At 40.7% G+C, this 18,565-nt stretch overlaps 1 protein-coding gene across 2 annotated transcripts in view; it reads right to left on the bottom strand.

Moving 5' to 3' along the window:
- Positions 1-18,565, bottom strand: part of ALPK1 (alpha kinase 1) — an 873,475-nt gene that overhangs the window by 400,662 nt on the left and 454,248 nt on the right. For both annotated transcript variants that reach the window (XM_044061550.1, XM_044061549.1), the window contains exon 5: positions 15,312-15,510. In XM_044061550.1, coding sequence (XP_043917485.1) covers positions 15,312-15,510 — 199 coding nt within the window. The remainder of the gene's footprint in view (positions 1-15,311; positions 15,511-18,565) is intronic.

Genomic DNA, 18,565 nt, shown 5'->3' with positions numbered 1-18,565 from the left:
ACCATGTAAGTGGTTAACACATCAGCACACCATGGGCTACTCCGGTGGCTTACAGGGATAAAGCCCTAACTATGACACAGTTGACCGGTGTTCAACTTGAGGCTTAGCCAACTGATGGAGCAGCAGGGAGGGATGTTCTCTAAGGAGAGGCATAGCCCAAGAACAGGAAATGCCCCTTGATGCAACCAGTGAGCATGGGAGGTGGGGAAAGGGAAAACTGTGCACAGCTTATAAAAGAAAAAAAAATCCTGAAGCACAAATGGCAGAGCCCTCATGATGCCCTTATGTTCCCTGACTGGCCTCACCAACACTGCAGCAAGTTTGTGGGGGTGGAAAGATGCTGGTAGACCCATTGTGGACATGGAACACTGGAGGCTGGGCCAATATAAATGAGGTCTGATAGGACCAAAAAACAAAAATCCAGCATACCACGTTACACAATAGTATGTAAATGGTTATCACTTCGATATGCCATGTGACACTGCAGCATGTAAATGATTATCACTTCAGCATACCAAGTGACACAGCAGCATGTAAATGGTGAACATGTCAGGATGCCACGTGACACAGTAGTATGTAAATTAACGCTTCAGCATGCCATGTGACACAGTATCATGTAAAAGGATAGTAAACAAATTAATCAGCACTCAAGTGAGTCTCAGGTGAGAACACTGGCTGTACAATTAGATATAAAGTAAGCAGTGAAAGGATCCAGACACAATTAAGGCTATCATTGTTTTACTGTGGGGTTTTAAACTAGGTCACATTTTTAGTGTCTTTGTTAAGTAATACTGCAACAGCTCAAGAAAAAAAATACTGCCTTTTGTAATTACACAAAGATGTGTGTAATGGGAGTGACAGATACGACTGGAATGGAAATGGACTCACCTAGGCTGAAGGAACCGAGGGAGGGATGAATATATACACAAATAATGTGGGAGAAAGTATTAAAATAAATGCAGCGTGCTGTTACATCACATGACTTAGAATTTAGTGGGCACTGTGAAATCCTGAAGCTGAACATTTAGTAAAAAGCTCAAGAGAAGATATGCTTACATTTGTGTTGGCAACTAACCTCCAGAAGAATAATTCTGGTAAGTGTGGAGATATAACAGACACATGGGGCAGAGTTTTACCCATAGCCATGTTTCAGGAAACTTCCTGCAGCAGCATCCTAGAAGTCTGTTTTTGCCATAGGACAACACTATAATGATGCAACTGTTTTGTTTTTTTTGTCAGAGGCATGAACATCAGATGAGCACTACACTCCAGGAAGTGAAATGCACATGAAATGCTATCAGAATTATTCATGTTTCTGTTACCTTTAGTTTCATATTGGTAGGTTAAAACAGATAGTTCTGAAGAAACAGTTTTGAATAGTTTGAAAAAAGGGCTTAGTATTTCTCTGAGTTTGTCTTTTTCAGTTGTTTGACATTATTGCAGATGTAAAATAAACTATACTCATACAGTCTGAGACATCCTTGCTATCCACAGAAAGCCTGTTTGTTGAAGTCAAGTTCCTACCATGCACTGATTACTTCTCCATTATATTCAGTGAAAGGCAGCATAGTGGTGCAATGGTTACAATTACTAGCACACTCACAGTGCTTGGTTCTTCAGTTCAAATCTCAACTCAGGTACCCTCTGTGTAGAGGCTGCATGACCTCAGTGTGTCTATATAGATTATCAGTGAAAGTGCTGATTTCCACGCATCCCAAAGACATTTTGTAGGTGAACAGGTGATCCACCAAAATGTCCATAAATGTATGTGGTATGTTCACCCTTTGACAGACTGGTGCCTAATCTGGAATTGGTTTCTCTTTCTTTGCTTTGTGCTCAGTGAATACCAAGATCGGCTCCAGGATCCCCACAGCCCTGACCTGGATAAAGCAGGTAACCAAAGAATGCATGAATGAACAAATGAACGAATGTTAAATCTGAAGAAAAACAATCTTCTAGTTATGACAGTTCAATACTGGTGATGATGTAAAAGGAAAACATGAAATAAAGTTATTGTAACAGTACAAATTTACAGTAAATTGTGTTTAATTATTATTAGTTAATTTGCTCCTCAAGAGAGCAGCAGAAGAAATGAGATGTAAGCAAGCACTACAAAAATGAAAGGGCAATCTGCTTAAAAAGATAAGCAGAGGGCCAAAGCAAGAAAAGGTAACAGTATAACACCTGAGCCACAGAGCTGAAGTATAGGTAGCTCATCTCCATTAAGAGATTTAATGAAAGAATAGGTCTCTATCTAGCCCACGCAGTTTTGACTGTCACTGTGACATACATACTTTAGAGAGACCGTGAAAAAGTTGAACGGCAGTGTTTTCAACTAATACCAAAAATTACAGATTACTAGCACTGCAACTACAGGTTGCTGGAAACCATCTTTATCAGATATCTGAAGCTTTGGTAGTCACAACTGACACTTATGCAGAACAAAAATGTACAATACAAAATTTCCAAATTCAGTAAAGGAAGAACAGGGAACAACTTGTGAATTACACAAAACAAAACCACAAGCAAAAAAGTACCTTTGTGTGACTGTACCTATCATAACAGTAGATATTTGAGTACATGATCCCTGCTGCAGTTGAATCCTTATCCATGGGAAAATAGCTGAAGACAAATGTCCACTCTTCCAAGAGCTCTATGGACATCTCCCACACATGGCTAAACGTCTTTCTTTCCTGGATGTCAGTTTAATGCATGGCTAAACAATGATATAGTCTGCACCAACTTTATTTTTTTCCTGGACAGATTATTGTATGTGTGCACCTATGCTTTAAGGACACACTTCTGCTCATCAATATGGACAGACTTCAAGGTCTATACTTTAAAATATGTTGTTCTTTACATAAGCAAGGATTCCCTCTGAGATGACACAGCAGTAGTCATGGGCTTTTTCTTTTCCTCTGCACTGACTGAAATATCAAAAGAATAACAGAGGGTAATAAGAGATAAGGGGGTGCCTCCTTCTCTTTCTTACTTCTTACATTACTCACCCATTTAACACCATCCACCTATAATTTAGCTATGAATCAATTCTCCCTGTCCTCCTCCACACCTTAAGGCCCCTATGCCTCAAGAAGGGGAAAGAGGTGGCAGCCTACACTGCAGCAGTTACCTCCTGTTGTGATGAGTATGCTCATACAACAGTACTATATTTATAATACAGACCACTGCTATGAAATGAATCGTTGTTCACTGGAAAAGTACTGAAACAGTTAAACATCTTTGAGAAATGACGAGATGGGACTTGTAGCATGCCAAGCAGGATAGTGATTGCAAATCATGCTCTGTTCCTGGACTAGATATCCAGTGAATAATGCTTGGAAACCATTTGCAGAGTTGTTGCGGTAGCTGTTTTACAGACAGTTTGAGCAGACATGTGATTGAAGAAGGGTGCTGTGGTGGCAGCCATCTTGGTACACCAGACTAAGCCCTGACATTCCAGGATGTTTTCATTGCTTACACAGCAGAAGGTGATTAAGTTTAAGAGCCACTTAGATAAAGTTTCCAAAATTGAACCACAAGGCAAGGAAAACTTGTAAATTAAAAACCAGGAACCTTGACTGGATCACAAACTCTTTTAATGCACTCAAAAGATGAACTCCTTTAAACATTTAACAGACATTTAACAGACATAATGTCAACTAAGCGCTTTCACCCAGTGTGCATCATGGGTTTCTTCAGACTCTGAAGAAACCCATGATGCACACTGGGTGAAAGCGCTTAGTTGACATTATGTCTGTTAAATGTCTGTTAAATGTTTAAAAGAGTTCGTCTTTTGAGTGCATTAAAGGAGTTCGTGATCCAGTCAAGGTTCCTGGTTTTTAATTTACTTAGATAAAGTTTGTTTGGGGACTGGCTTTCCCCGATTACCTGGCATGAAAGACACAAACAGCTGATTGGACTGTCACACTTCCTTAGTTCTGTGCAATCAACTCCTAAATTGTCTATGGGCATCCAGAAAATGCAGTATTCTTCCCCAGTGAGCTGATATTTATGGTAAAATACTCTTAGATGTACAGTCTGTTAATGTTGTCAATGACACAATCTTAGACATAAACAAGGGATCTATCCTAAGGCTAACTCTATGTTTATGGCAGATAGTGTAGGACTTCTTGGCTAAAAGGTGTTAGAGCTCCAAAATCTTTTTGGTTTAGGTCACTACAACAAGGAAAAGAGTATTCTAGGATAGAAATGTGATGGATGTTTTTAGAATCAAAGAGGAAACTGTTAACTTCTACATCACAAAATGGAAATGTCATGGGTATGGAAATGTTTTCTTGTGAAGTTTGCAATGCAGAAAGAAATTGGACGGTGCCATGGTGCAGCAGTTTGCATTATTGCCTCACAGCAAAAGGTTCTCTTGTTCGATCCTTGGCTGTAGTCCCTTCTGTGTGGAGTCTGCATGTCCTCTCTGCATTTGTGTGGGTTTCATCCGGGTGCTCCGATTTCCTCCCATGATACAAAGACATGGGTCTGGAGCATTTCTCCCCAGGCTTCTGCTGAAAATTGGCTCGTTCCAAGTCAGATTTTCCCAGTAAAGTAATGTTAATGAATAAATAAATAAACAAAATAAAAAATGTGTAGATCATCCATGCTGCCAGCCTGAGGCTAACCAGGTTGGAATGTATCAATGATCACACTTCTTGGGTCAGGATAGTGCATGATTGTGGAAGCACCAGCTGACAGAAATATCGCTGGCTTGGTCACAAAGGGGCTGCTAAATGAGCTTGACCTTTTCTTTCTCTGCGTTCATCAGGCCCACTGGGATAAGTGAGAATGACAACCAACAGAACATTCAGTCTGTCACCTTTTTTCTCTCAAGACAATTACACCTGCTTTAACTTATCACCACTTCTCAACACTAAAAGGGATACTTACAAAGGTATAAGAAACATGAGGCAGTCTTCTTCCTGCAAAGCCACCACAGACAGCACCTTGCTAATGAGTCTGAGTGCTGAGGAAAGCTCAAAAGACAGTACTTTTCACTGGATATGATCCTGAAGTGAAACAGAAGAATTTCCTCTGCATAATCCAAATACTGATGAATTAGAATGTGTCCATTATGTCCAACAGCACCATCCATGTGCCCTGAGGGAGGAAGAACATAAGCCCTTGCAGGGTAACCAGCCAGAATTAGATATAATAAGTTAGCTGACTGAAGCTACTTAGGTAAAGAAGAGGACTGAAATAGTCTGTCCCCTTTGGGAACAAAAAAGAAGTGAAAGTATGCCCTTCACCTCTCCTCCAAAATTGACATCTTCTAAAGCCACTCAAAGCAGTACAGCCCAGGCCTGTCTCGATCATTTTGTCAAGATGGACAGATCTGCAAGGAATTCTTTCTGGAGAAGGAGATATGAGTTTCATAGTCCTCTGTGATGGTTCACCAAGCTGGAGCAAACACAGAGAACTTCTCTGTGAGCAGTTTATGGCTAGAGAAATGGCTGCTGCAGGGTAGCTATCAGGGTCACAGCTCTTGGCTGACTTAGCTGGCACTGCAGAGGGCAGACATGTAAGTCACATTCAAGTCTTTCTCAGATGGCAAGGAGGCACTTTCCTCTTTTGAGGATGACCAGATTTAGAAGAAAAAGTAGCGATGGGGAAAGTGCCAAACGTCCTACACAGAGCTGACAACCTGCTTTCCTCACAAGATCATCAACCTGGTCCTGAATATAATGGCTGAAGACAATTACCCCCCCCCCCCAAAAAAATGGGCATATAGAATTCCTCTTTCGAGGATGACAGTCTTATCCATAGCATCCTACTCAGGGTTGTACCTACACCTCTAGCTCTAGCAAAAGTATTAGCACAGTCAAAACTGCTGCAGGACACATAGTATCTCACTGCAGAAGTCACTCACTGACCGTCATAAGGTGGGCTTCAATTATCCCACAGTCTGGAAGGTTCTCAAGCCAATCCAGATGTAATTCTGGAAATAAGACAGGTAAGATGAGTAGCTGAGGGCCCTATGCTCCAATGTGACAGAAAGTACATTTTCTTTGCAACACCAAAATCTTGGACTTCTTGTCAGGAAGCAAGGTGACAACACGTTGTGGTCTAAGAGAACTATTCCGGACTGGATAGATCACAGAGGAGTCACTACCAGGAAGATTGCCTATCACTTTTATTCAATCAAAAGAAGGCATGTGTAGGGCATCAACTTATATGGGACAATCAGGCAGTCAGCATGCTTCCGCATTGCTTTAGACCTCTCAACTGTCCCTGTTTTGTAGGGACACCCCCTGATGTTTCTTAAAGTTTAGTCCCATTCTTCCTAAACTGAACATCACTAATGAGTATTCCCATGAAGGGAAAACTTAGGGTTCTTCACGTTTCTTTCTAAGACATAGCCTGAGAGCCACTCTAAAGGATGGGTCATCCAAGTGTTTTAGTGGTCAGGGTTCAGGTTTATAACTCTGAGGCACAAATTATACAAATGGACAAGGGGAGATGAGACACTTGCAAAAATACTTTAAAACAGATGTATTACAAAGTGTCTTTAAGCTAGCACAGTTACAGGATTTTATTAGTTCTGCTGTTCTATTAGCTATTCTATTACCCATAAGCAAATCTCAAAGAAGAAAATGCCTTTTTCTGACAAGAACCCTGTCTATGCTTGCATGTCAGGGGCAAGGCTTCTTGCTGCAAAGCTTCTCTCTCTGAAATCAATACAGTTAGGCAAAGAGCTTGAATCAGGTACAGATATATGCAAAAGTCCTGAACAGAGTTCATTCATGCAATGGAACCCTCATCTTTTATACCTTTATATCTGCTGATTCATGTTGACATGCACAATAAAGTTTATTCCCTCAGAAGTCACTTTTCTGCCAGAATCAATACATTCTGAGTATATTTCCACATTTGGTACATAGTTTTGCATTTTCTCACATGCATGCTAAGATTCTTGGCTGAATTTGCTTCATCTAACAACTGGCCTCAGTACGTTTCATAATGATTTCCCTTCTCTGTATACTATAAAACTCAGTGCATGGCATAATCATTTTGCAGTTGTGCTAATAACACAAATACTATTATAACATTAAATACTGCAGTGTTAACCAACTATAATAAATGCTTACAGAGCTACGTTACTGTAAAGCAAAATTATGCATATTAGTGTCACAAAATTGCAATCATACTCTGTTTATAGGTTCATAGGTTCATACTAGGCTATCTGCCCTAGGGCATTTATAAGCCTAGCGAGAGTGTATTTGGCTTTCGCCACCCATTTTAAATTAATTTTGCTATACCCTATTTCGAGGTTAGTATACTGTGCCTCTGACTAACAGTGACACAGAAGTGATACCCGGGGTAAACTTACGATCTCCCATCCACTCATCAAGATTCCTCTTGAAGAGAGTTAATGAGGGACTCTGCCTAACCTGGACTGGGATTTTATTCCAGAGTGAAAGGAGCCTCTGGGTTATGAATCTGTCCCTCCAGCATGTCCTATTTATTTCAGTGCTGAGGTTCAAGTCTCTCGAGTGCGTAGCTCGATGGGATTTGGATTTTCTGAGGTGCAGCATGTCCATTAATTCTGGGTTGGACATGGTTTTATATGTCAAGCACAGATCGCCTCTGAGCAGGCGGTATGCCACTGAGTAGAGGTGGAGTTTCTTTAACCGGGCAGCATATGGCATCTGTTTGAGCAGTTTGATCCTCTTGGTGAGGTACTTTTGGGGTCTTTCCATTTGCTGCAGGTGTCTGGTAAGGTACATCCCAAAAGGGGCATTGTACTCAATTATGGGCCTGATGAGGGATGAGTAAAGAGGCACGATGACCTCCCCTGATCTAGATGTGAAACCCTTCATGATTAGGTGGGCTATATAAAATGTTTTTCTAACCACTTTGGCCACGTGGTTGTCAAATGAGAGATTGCTATCAACTTGGGTCCCCAGGTCCCTAATTACTTCTTCTGTACTTAATGGATTACCACCTATTTGGTAATTTGTGGGCAATTTGTTTTTGCCAAAGGGGATGACTATACACTTTTTGGCATTTAGCTTGAGGCCATGGCTCTGGCACCAGTTGTCTGTTTCTATGAGGCCTTTTGGAGGATGCTTGTGTCGGCTGGAGAGTCGATTATGGCGCCCAGTTTGCAGTCATCTGTGAACTTGGTCAGCCACAGTCCTTCCATGTTGGCCTGTACCTCCGAGGTCCCAGGACTGAGCCTTGTGGGACGCCACTTGTAACTGGTTTGGAGTCTGACATGGCCCTTGAGCCGGTTTGCAACCCATCTAGTGACATAGGGGGTTATATTTAAGCTGGTGAGCTTATCTATAATGCCCGAGTGGGGTACTGTATCGAAGGCTTTTGCGAGGTCCAGGTAGGCTGTGTGGACCACCTTCCCCTCATCAATGGCCTTGGTGACTGTTTCAAAGAAATCGACCAGGTTTAAGAGGCAGGATCTGCCCTTAACAAAGCCGAACTGGGTAGGATCCAGTGTCTGTTGGTCCCCAATATCTTTATTTATGAGGTCCATGATGATCCTTTCCATAGCTTTGCAGACCAAGCTAGTCAAGCTTATGGGGCGATAGTTTCTAGGATCCATTGAGGCACCACCTTTGTGGAGAGGGACCACTGTTGCTGTACGCCACTCTTTGGGTACATATCCTGTAGTAAGGCTGAGATTGAACAGTAGTTTTATGTTTGGGTTTAGCTCTTCTTGGAGTTCATGTAGGACGCAGCCCGGGACACCGTCTGGTCCCATTGATGCTGTGTTTTTTGCTTTGGAGAAGGCGGCTCTTACCTGAGCATCTGAGATGTCAGGGGGGCAGCACTCTGCTGGGATAGATATTTGCCCTTTTGGTGGGGAGGGGGGGTTTCCCCTGAACCTGTCAGCTAGGATGTTGGCAATGTCTGTGGGTTCAGTGTATTTTTTGTCATTTTGGACTAAGTCTGAGCATATCTGGGAATTCCCGCCCAGGTTTCTAACATAACTAAAGAAAGCCTTGTGATTATCCTTAGTGTCCTGTGCAATTTTTCTCTCGAAGCTGGCCTTAGATGATTTTATGAGTGCCTGTAGTTTTTTGCTAATACTGATCAAAGATGCCTTCCCTTTTTGGGATTTTGCTCTATCATGTAGTAGCTTCCTCCTTCTATTGTATAGTTTGTTTATGGCTGGGATCCACCAGACAGGACGTCTGCCTTTCTCTCAAACCACATGCAGGGGCAAAGTGTGTGGGTCTCTACACCAATGTATGGCAGGCAAGGTGGATTTATTATCCTGGTCCATCTCATAGATATTTGACTTGTCATCTAACACTCATTATAACAGCACACATGAGAGAGGGAGAGGAAGACAGAGAGAAAGTACGCCTCCATTCCACTACCCAAAGGAGTAAGATTACATGCAGTACTGAGTGAAGAAAAGTACATGACTGACTTTTCCCAGATGTCAGAGGGACAGAATTTGTGCTCATCTGCATTCCAGTCTGCTGAAGCACACACTCCCCAAAAATGTGATCCTGCAACCACAAATCAAGCTACCACCAGATGTCAAACATGTGATTCCTCAACTGCAGCCTGCTGACCTATCTGGGCTTACTAGGGCAGCTCCAAGAGGAAAGTCATTGGTCATGAGTAGCTCCTATTCATGGCTGACTGACAGAAGGGACTGATACTCAGGATCAGGCTGGTCAAACTCAGAATCCAGCAAGTCAACCAGGGGTTGGATTAGGGAAAAAAACAGAATGCACGTGCATACTGGGAGCTAGTTTGGCTTTCTACAGAGGTGAAGGATGGGGGTGGGCTCACACCCTCACTAACAGATGGTAGGCTCAGCACCTGTGGGAACTGGAGGTGGGGGGTGCCAGATGAGCACTGGCCTTACCTCTCAAAGGTTCAGGCCTGTACATGCTGTTAAGTAAAAACACTCTGTTGATACTGCCAGTGCTGTTGTATCATATCACCTTCCAAGTTAAACAGCAAGCAACCAATCATGTGTTGATGTTGCTATATCCTGACTAATAATAAGAGGTAAGGCAACACTGAGCTATATATGACCTTATAAATACTGCCCAGTTAACCAGTGCAGAAAGGATTAAAGATCACAGAGTTAACCTGGTTAGAAAAATGCACACAAGCCAGCTCCTTTGGTATAGAGGAATAAGGCCCTGATAACTACTTTGTCAAGGCAATACGAGTTTAATAAGAGGTTTGGGTGTCAGGTTGAGGGAGTATAGGGACAATGGATGTATTTATTTGGAGGGGAGAACCATACTCTGACTGTCAAAAGCCACAATCCCTTGGAGTAGGGATGACAATGTAAGGATATCCCACAGGCACTCATTTGGCCATCAAGCTGCAGATGTGGTAGTTCTCATCAGAGGTGCACAGCTAAAGGCACTCACACTGGGGAGGGCATTGTGACTCTCCCAGTGACATGGGTTAGTCATCCCTCACGCAGGGAAGGGGTTAGGGCCTTTTCCACATGCTATCACTGCTGAGATATCAATGAGGGCACAAGGCACCCTCATGACTGCTTGAAAGATGGCCTCTCCAGAGACTGTCACTCCTGTGCTGGGGATGCCAGCACTCAGAAATGAATGGGCTCAAGTCCAATCAAGGGAGGCTTGATGAATGGCAAGCATGCTGGTAAACAGCACTTAGAAAAAAATAAAGACAAATAAATCTCCCTTTGGCTCATCACACTGCTCCTACTCCACTGCAATCTGTATATAGCATAGTGTTCGTGTGGTGCTGCCTTGTTCAATATAATAGGCAGATGCTTGAATACTACAAGTGGATAACCTCAGTCTAATGCCTGGAATCATAGCCGGTTTTAGGTGTCAGCGAAATCTACAATAGCTGTGGGCCCCCTGCTTCTTAGGAGGGCCCAACCACATCAATACATCTTATACTGATATTTTGTTACGTGTGCCAAGCCAACAAAAGCCTGTACTACAACTTTTTGTATTTAATAAATGCGGTGGTTAATAATAACTCACAGGATGAAGAACCCTAAGGATTGTCACCACTTCTCCTTTATCCTTCAAAGAGATCTCTGATTGCAGTAACAGTGTTTTATCACATAGCAGGACTCATAACTTCATTAAATGTTGTACCACTGGCACAAGTCCTGCTGGTGTGGATTCTCCCCACTAAAACTATCATAATAACCAACTTTAGGCACCCGCAATAGAAGAGTTACCTATTTTCTATACCAATATTGTGCACTATTGCTGACTGTCTACATATAATTACCCAATCAGTGTTGGCAGCAGCTAGGCATAACATTGCTTTCACTATCTTCTTCACTGCAGATAACAATGCAGCAGTACTGTTTCTAGGGTACAACAAAATTTAAGTGTGGTACAGAGAAAAAGCTGTAAAAAGTACTTCTCCAGTGGTACGTTCTATAGTTACACACTCTGCTGTTGAAAAGTACAGGTGAGTGCTCACAAATTCAGTCATGCCAGCTGGGATGGCACTAATATAATGTTATTGCTATAGATTTGTTATACTTGGATTGACTTCTCATGTTCACTAAGTAAAGGTAGGGGATACATACTACTGTGTTTTTGCTGAGTCACAGGTGCATCCTAACTTCATAAAATAATCTATCTACCATCTTGCGCTAGCTAGATAGCTAAAACAACTGTTTTTGCATTGGCATGCATTTTCTGAACAAGAACTATGAAACTCTTATTACTCACATAATTCACTGACTGTAATCCCCAGTGATTTACCACAAAATGAAGAAGTTAATGAAAGTTTGGTAGTTAGTGCAGAGGATTAAGGCTCCAAGCTCTTAATGAGCTGCTTGCTGTTGTCAAGGATACAGGGTTTCACTCTTTTTACCTCCATTTGCCTACTCTGTGATTCCGAGTAATTCATTTAATGAGACAGTACTCTAGGGTTGCCACTGAAGAGTGGGTTTACCTGCTTAATAAGTAGACTAAAAAAGACAGGATATAAATATGAGGCAAAATCAGACATAGTCATAAGTATTTTCTGAACAATAAGGACTATGAAACTCTAATGAATGGCATTATTGCCTGACTGCAATCCTCAGTGATTTATCAGAAGATGCTTTAGGAGGACATTCTTGTAACAGACAGCGCTGAAGTAAAGAATTAAACTAAAACTGCATAACAACACCTCAAAAATAAACAACTGAGCCAAGTCCGTACATTTGTGCACTCAAGACAAAATCAAGGACACTGACTCATGCACACTAAACAATAATGACCTAAAATTAGGGATGACCACACACACACACACACACACACACACACACACACACACACACACACACACACACACACACACACAGTCAGAAATACACACACAAAGCAACATTTCCTACCAGATTTATGCAATGGCTTTTCCAGATCCATACTAACATCAATACCAACTTTTCTAAAAAAAACACACTTTTCTGTTTTGACTGAGTGAAGCCCCAGGAAGTCTCACTCCCATTGGCTCTACATCTGAGCCATAAAAAGAAAAAAAAATCGGAGCTATCTCACTTCAAAACAGAGCAGCTGAGTGGATCCAGGTAATCAGGGTTAGGAGATGTGGATAGATCTTTTTTTTTTTTTTTTTTTTTTTTGTAAACCTTTTATGGGACTCTAGCCAGCCCTGGGCCCTGGGTAACTGCTTAGTTTGTCTTTTGTTGGATCAGGTTCTGTTGTCAACTAAGGTAGGGGACTGACAGTCATTCAACATAACTAAGCTTTTCCTGCATCTATGTCAATGCAACCATAAATATGCCTGAAATTTAAGAAGGAAAGAGTGCAACACCTGCAGGTATTTTAACGGTTGGTTATTTTTTTATCCATTTGAGTTACTAACCTCACAAATCATCTTTGTTGTATGACAAAAGTTTTTACCAAAAATATCAGATATCCTGATTATGGCTAGTCCTGCTCTGTGCAAGGGGTCCTTTGTGATTGCACTGGCATGTAAAACTGGCTATGAATAGGATTATGAGTCAGTAATGACTTCAGCCAGAGCCCTAGTCATGTAACATTTTAACATGTGTTAGTTATTGAATGTAGTTAAGTTTCTCCCTTCCTTATCCAGCTGCTAAGCAGTTTTGTATGAAGCAAATGGAAGGACCCCATGAAAAAGGATCAAGGGTTAGAGAACTCTATCCAAACAACAAAATAAAATAACTACAGACACATAAATAAATGAACAAGTACTGAATGCAATCTCATTAACTCCACGCTTGCAGATTCGATAATGAAAAGTATGATTGACTCTTAGAAAACATGCTGCATCACAGAATACATGAGGCTTGGTATCTGGTACTTTTTTCCAAACCAACAATGGTTGCCAACAGTTTCAATCTTAAGAGCATAAAGGATTCTTTGCCAAGCGATGTGATCATTTAATTACGTAGGTGTCACTCTAGACCCTCACTGGCATTTAGGTTGCAGACTGGCCTGTATGCTGTCATGATACGCAGTTAAGTGTAAAATTTTGTTCTCCCCTACAAAGTCATGTCAACCCTCTAAAGTTACTGCTGCATGCAGTTCCACCCTTCTCACTGTAGCATATGACTTGTGAGGTTCCCATACTGCTTTAAGTCTCCCCATTCCCTAAATGTGACAACCCAAATACCACCCATTCAAATCTGCATACTGTACTAGGCATATGACAAGCTACCTTGTTCCCTGTGGCATTAAGGGATTATATTTTTTTCTCTTTGTCAACAATAAAACTGACAAATTATCACTCACAGTCTGATGCATCCTTGCTCTATTACATTCACATTATAATAGCTCACAACATCTAAAACTACTCCCAGTACTCCAAGTGGACTTATATCCCAGACCACGTTTGTGCACAGTCACCAGTATTGGCATCTATGCTCTTGTAATATGGTATGCCTTCTCTGTCTCATTGAAATCTTCCCAAATGGATCCTTTGTGCAGTTCTTTCACCTCTGCATTAGGTATGTCTTTTAAACAACAGCTGATTCACTATCATTGGCATAACTGTCACATTTTTCTGATATCCTGATAGCTACAATGGATCACTTATCTCTAACTTATGAGCAGTTAATAGCAACCAGCCCTTCATATTATTGCTATGCTTTCTGTTGTACTGTTAAAGTAATCTCATGTACAGATTTGTTCACTAAACAACTATAGTTTCCTTTTCACTTGCCTTATGTTGTGCTATCACTTACACAACAAGAGTCGACCTGTCACTGACCTACTCTCACCTTCTTTCTATAGATCCTAGTTGTTTATTATTATCTCATACTGCATTTTATGAAACAAAAGTTAAATAGTTATGACATGTTATGAAATCTAGGCTACTAATGTCCAGTACCCAATAACTGTTATTCTCTGGGCTGTTATCTGCTCTTCAATGCTGTGCCTGAATATTTGCACATATGTATCTCTGCTAAACTAAGACAAATAAAGTGGACTAGGTGTTGCTACAGCCAAATCGCTAGGCTTAGAGTAAACAGCTGTTGTAAGTCAATATGCAAATCATTAACTAGTCTGCCTTACAGACAACTTTCAATTTTCTCTATAGGTTCACTATTTCACTAACCCTACAAGAAAAGCAAATGTACTGCAAAGCCAAAATGGGAGCACCAAGTTACTGAATATTTTGGGGCCGTCATAAAATTCACACCTGGATCATCTTCTTTCCAGCTTGACAACAGAACTGTTAGATCATGCTGTATTTCCTTACAGACCCCATTCTCCTCACTCACACATCCACTGAAATATATCCCATTCAGGAGAGCTGCACACACAAAGTCATTTGTCCAACAGCAATATTCAGTAAACAGGTACTGCACTGCTTTGGAGGAGACAAAGCAGGATTACACAGTGCACAATTTCAGACAATTCAGGTGGGACCTGAGTGCTGAGAAAACATGAAGCTGTTTCAATGGGTTGGTGGCTGCCATTGTCTGTACAGTCAAGTGGCCCTAATGAGAGAAAAAGAGACAAGGACAGCAGAAAAAAAAATACCAGCATTCTAATCTAGTCTTTAAAGGAGCCCTTGATCAGAAGTACAGCAATTCAAATATCCCTGTTTGAAACCAGCAGGGCATATTTATCAGAGAACAAAAGTCCCAATTAGTACTTTCCACACCCTTTCACAATTTTCTCTACCCCTTTTGGATCCAAATCCCATTATCCTAAAGTCTTTGTGTTTGGAAAGGGGGATGGGGAGTCAACAGTAGGCCTGAAAAGATGGCACAAGGTTCATAGGAATGTCAACCTTACAAATGGAGAGAGTGTCCTCTTGACAAGTCAAGTAGCTACTAATTGGCATCGAGCTGCAACAAAACACATTAAGGTCAATAAGAACTACGTCACCTGAATTTACAGAGATGCGGGCTTGGCGTAGAACCACCTGTGGAGCAATCGGGGTTGTAGGGCACAGTTCATGCACAGCCTTAGCAACCTGCAGAAGTTTGCTGGAAGCATCGACCCAATAGAGGAAGCGGTCGATCAGAAACACAATGGCAGCTGCTGTTGTACAGTCCCTGACCATGACAGAAGCTTTCAAATAAACCTGTGGACAAGAAGTACAAATACTTACAAATTTAAATAAAGCACTTAAACATGCAACATATCACATCTTACTTTATTCTGCTGGGGATACTGACAAATGTGAAACAAAATTAAAAATCCTGTTAAAAAGCATAAAGGACATGCACATGTTAAGCATTGGTCTCACTGATTAGCATCTGTTAATGGACCTCAGTTTTAATTAGTACTTTTCTCATACTAAATTACAGCATGAATTACTACTTTTCATATTTGAAAAGGAGCACATAATTGCCTAAGCCACTAAAGATATTCAAAATCAAAACAAGATATGCTTTGTTATCATATCTGAAAGTTATGTGGTTAGGCATGGAGATGCACTCTTTTGTTTACAGACTGCTTTAAGAGAGTTTTTTTTTTTTTACAAAATAGTTTAAATGCAACAAAATGAATATTGCAAACCCAACATAAATATTTTGTTTCATTCATTTCAAGAAACAGAATAAACACTCTTACTATACACTACACAGTCACTGATTAATGCTCTGTGTGAAATTCTGTACACTTTCCTGACTTTAATAAAAGATGTAATAGCAGTACAGGCTACTATATCTTTGAAAGGGTTCTGCAGAAAAGATTACATATAAGTTACTAGTCAAATTATCTTAATTCTTTTCAAATGTTTATACAATTAATGATTGTTATGTCAGACTTGACATCAATCCAATGGGATGAGGTTAGTCTTTTTATTTCATCTTCAGATAAAAACACGAGACAGGATTTCCAAAAGTGCATGACTGACACAATAGACTTGAGTCTGACATATCTGTGCTGGATGTATTTTGGGTTCATACACAAACTGCAAACCTAATGTTCAACTTGCTGCAGCAGAAAGAGCTTTGTTTCCTTTACAAGGTATGTTTTATGCAATATGTAGTCAAAGCTACACCAGGCTATTTGTTGCAGGTGTAACAGAAGTAGAACTTGGACAGTGTGCTCACCAGTCAAACCCAATGAACCCTGACCAAAAGAAAGCAAGTATGCACATCTTCATGATCTGCGCAAACACAATGGGAGCGTCAGGAATCACTGAGTGAGGATGGGCATTACAGACTGGAATACAGGTAACAAGCCAGTGGGTCTCTGCTAGACAAAAAACATATTTCACACACACACACACACACACACACACACATATATATATATTTATATCTTTGCCCTTGTGGCCTGTGCTCTGTCTAAAAAGTTCCCAAACAGACCTGGTTAACAAATGAGGGAAAAGACATCTTCCATGTAAGGACATGTTTTGTTGCATGGTTAAATGAAAATATTAAAAAACATACACTTTCACAGAAACACATCACATAGATATGCCTTTGAATACTCTACCACAATAAAAAATATATGAATTTTTAAGTTGTGTGGACTGCCTTCCCTGATTACTTATTCATAAGCTCCAAGCTCACCATATCAAGATCATGGGAATTAGTAAAAACACCCAAGCATCTACTTTACTTCTTATACTATATAACTGGCGCCTTCACCTGCCATTTCAACAATACTTGCACAAATTCACTAAATTGTGCATAAATGTTTCACTAAATTATACATAAATGTGTATAACGGTATTTTACCTTGCATTTTATGTATAATATTTTGCTTTATGTTTAATCTCATTTTTAAGCTGTAGGCATCATGATATCCATGATAGATTTGTGTCCCAAAGACTCCCCCGTCTGTGGAATAGACTCCTTCTCCATGTCAAGAGAGTACCTCTCTAGCCCTCTTTAACAGGAACCTGGACGACTGGATGGGAAACAGAAAATACACCCCTGGTATCTTATCTGTGTCTCTGCTGGACAGAGGAAAAGATGCTGACTTTGAGCGAACATGGGTGAAATTCTTGGCTACGCTTATAAGGGCCTAGTATCATTCTATGAACCTAAAACTTCTATGGCGATGTCTCAACTGCTATGTATGTTATTTATACTGCTTTAATATAATGCTTTTGTAATGATGTCTTTCATCCAGGTTGTGGCTGGAAGGGGTCAGCTTGCTAGCGCACCTACCAGATTAACAAATGGTAAATACATAAATAAATAAACAAGTTGTTCCTTCACCTTTCTGATATTAACTGAAATCCACACCACCATACATATGCACACAGCAATCAACTTAACCATAACCTACCATTTTGCTTTCTGATATTATTCAAACATTGTTTTCATTCACCACTTTTCTAACACAAACATATATATCTCTTGCAATCATCTTCAGCTTGGGGAACTATGCCTTAGTAAAACCACACAACTACAAATTATGATTTGATCCTCCAATGCTGTTAGCTGACTCTAATTTGACTAAGTCTGAGTCCAAGAATAATGATACTCCCATAAAAGGTATATCCAACATGGCTCCACATTCACTGACAAATAAATAGACAGATGGCAGCTGTCATTCTTGGTCACTAGGGAATTACAGCCTGTCCAATCGTGACACACAGGACATAGCAGTATCTTGACAGAGCACACTGTCAAGGTGGGCACCCACTGTCACTACTCCAGCTAAAAATCCTTGTACAGAAGGGAACTGTGAACTCCAAACATGGAAGTAGTCCTATTTTTTTATACATTTGTGAGTGAGTAGCTTAACAGACATCCCCTTGCCTACCCAGCAGACTACTTCATAAGGGCAGTGCACAGTGACAGAGAGATTGTGTCACATCTGGACATATGGCCATTATGGTGTTGTCACACTTAGTGCTTCATCACTTGTGTTCTGCATGTTCATCAGCACCTGTCCTCACCCAGTAAGCAGACCAGACATTTTCAAGTCTCCACATCCTACAGCTCCAAGACCTCTATGTCATTTCTCCTTTAAGGGTACAGGTCTACAGCAAAATGGTGCAAGCAAACATTTGTTAGCATTGCCTCTAGATAAAGACAAATGGAGCTCTGGTCCATATTATCTATGGGTACTACGGAATCTAGTACCTCCAAAAACAACTTACGATAAAGGTTATCACAGAAGTCTAGGAACTAGTGCTCAACTACCCATTTAAGGCTGGTTAGAAAATTCTA

The sequence above is a fragment of the Protopterus annectens genome, chromosome 2.part0, assembly GCF_019279795.1.
Source record: "Protopterus annectens isolate FY-2018-M chromosome 2.part0, PAN1.0, whole genome shotgun sequence".
Taxonomy (NCBI): domain Eukaryota; kingdom Metazoa; phylum Chordata; order Ceratodontiformes; family Protopteridae; genus Protopterus; species Protopterus annectens.
The sequence above is the reverse complement of the archived record's forward strand: the minus strand, read 5'-3'. Positions and strand labels throughout refer to the sequence as shown.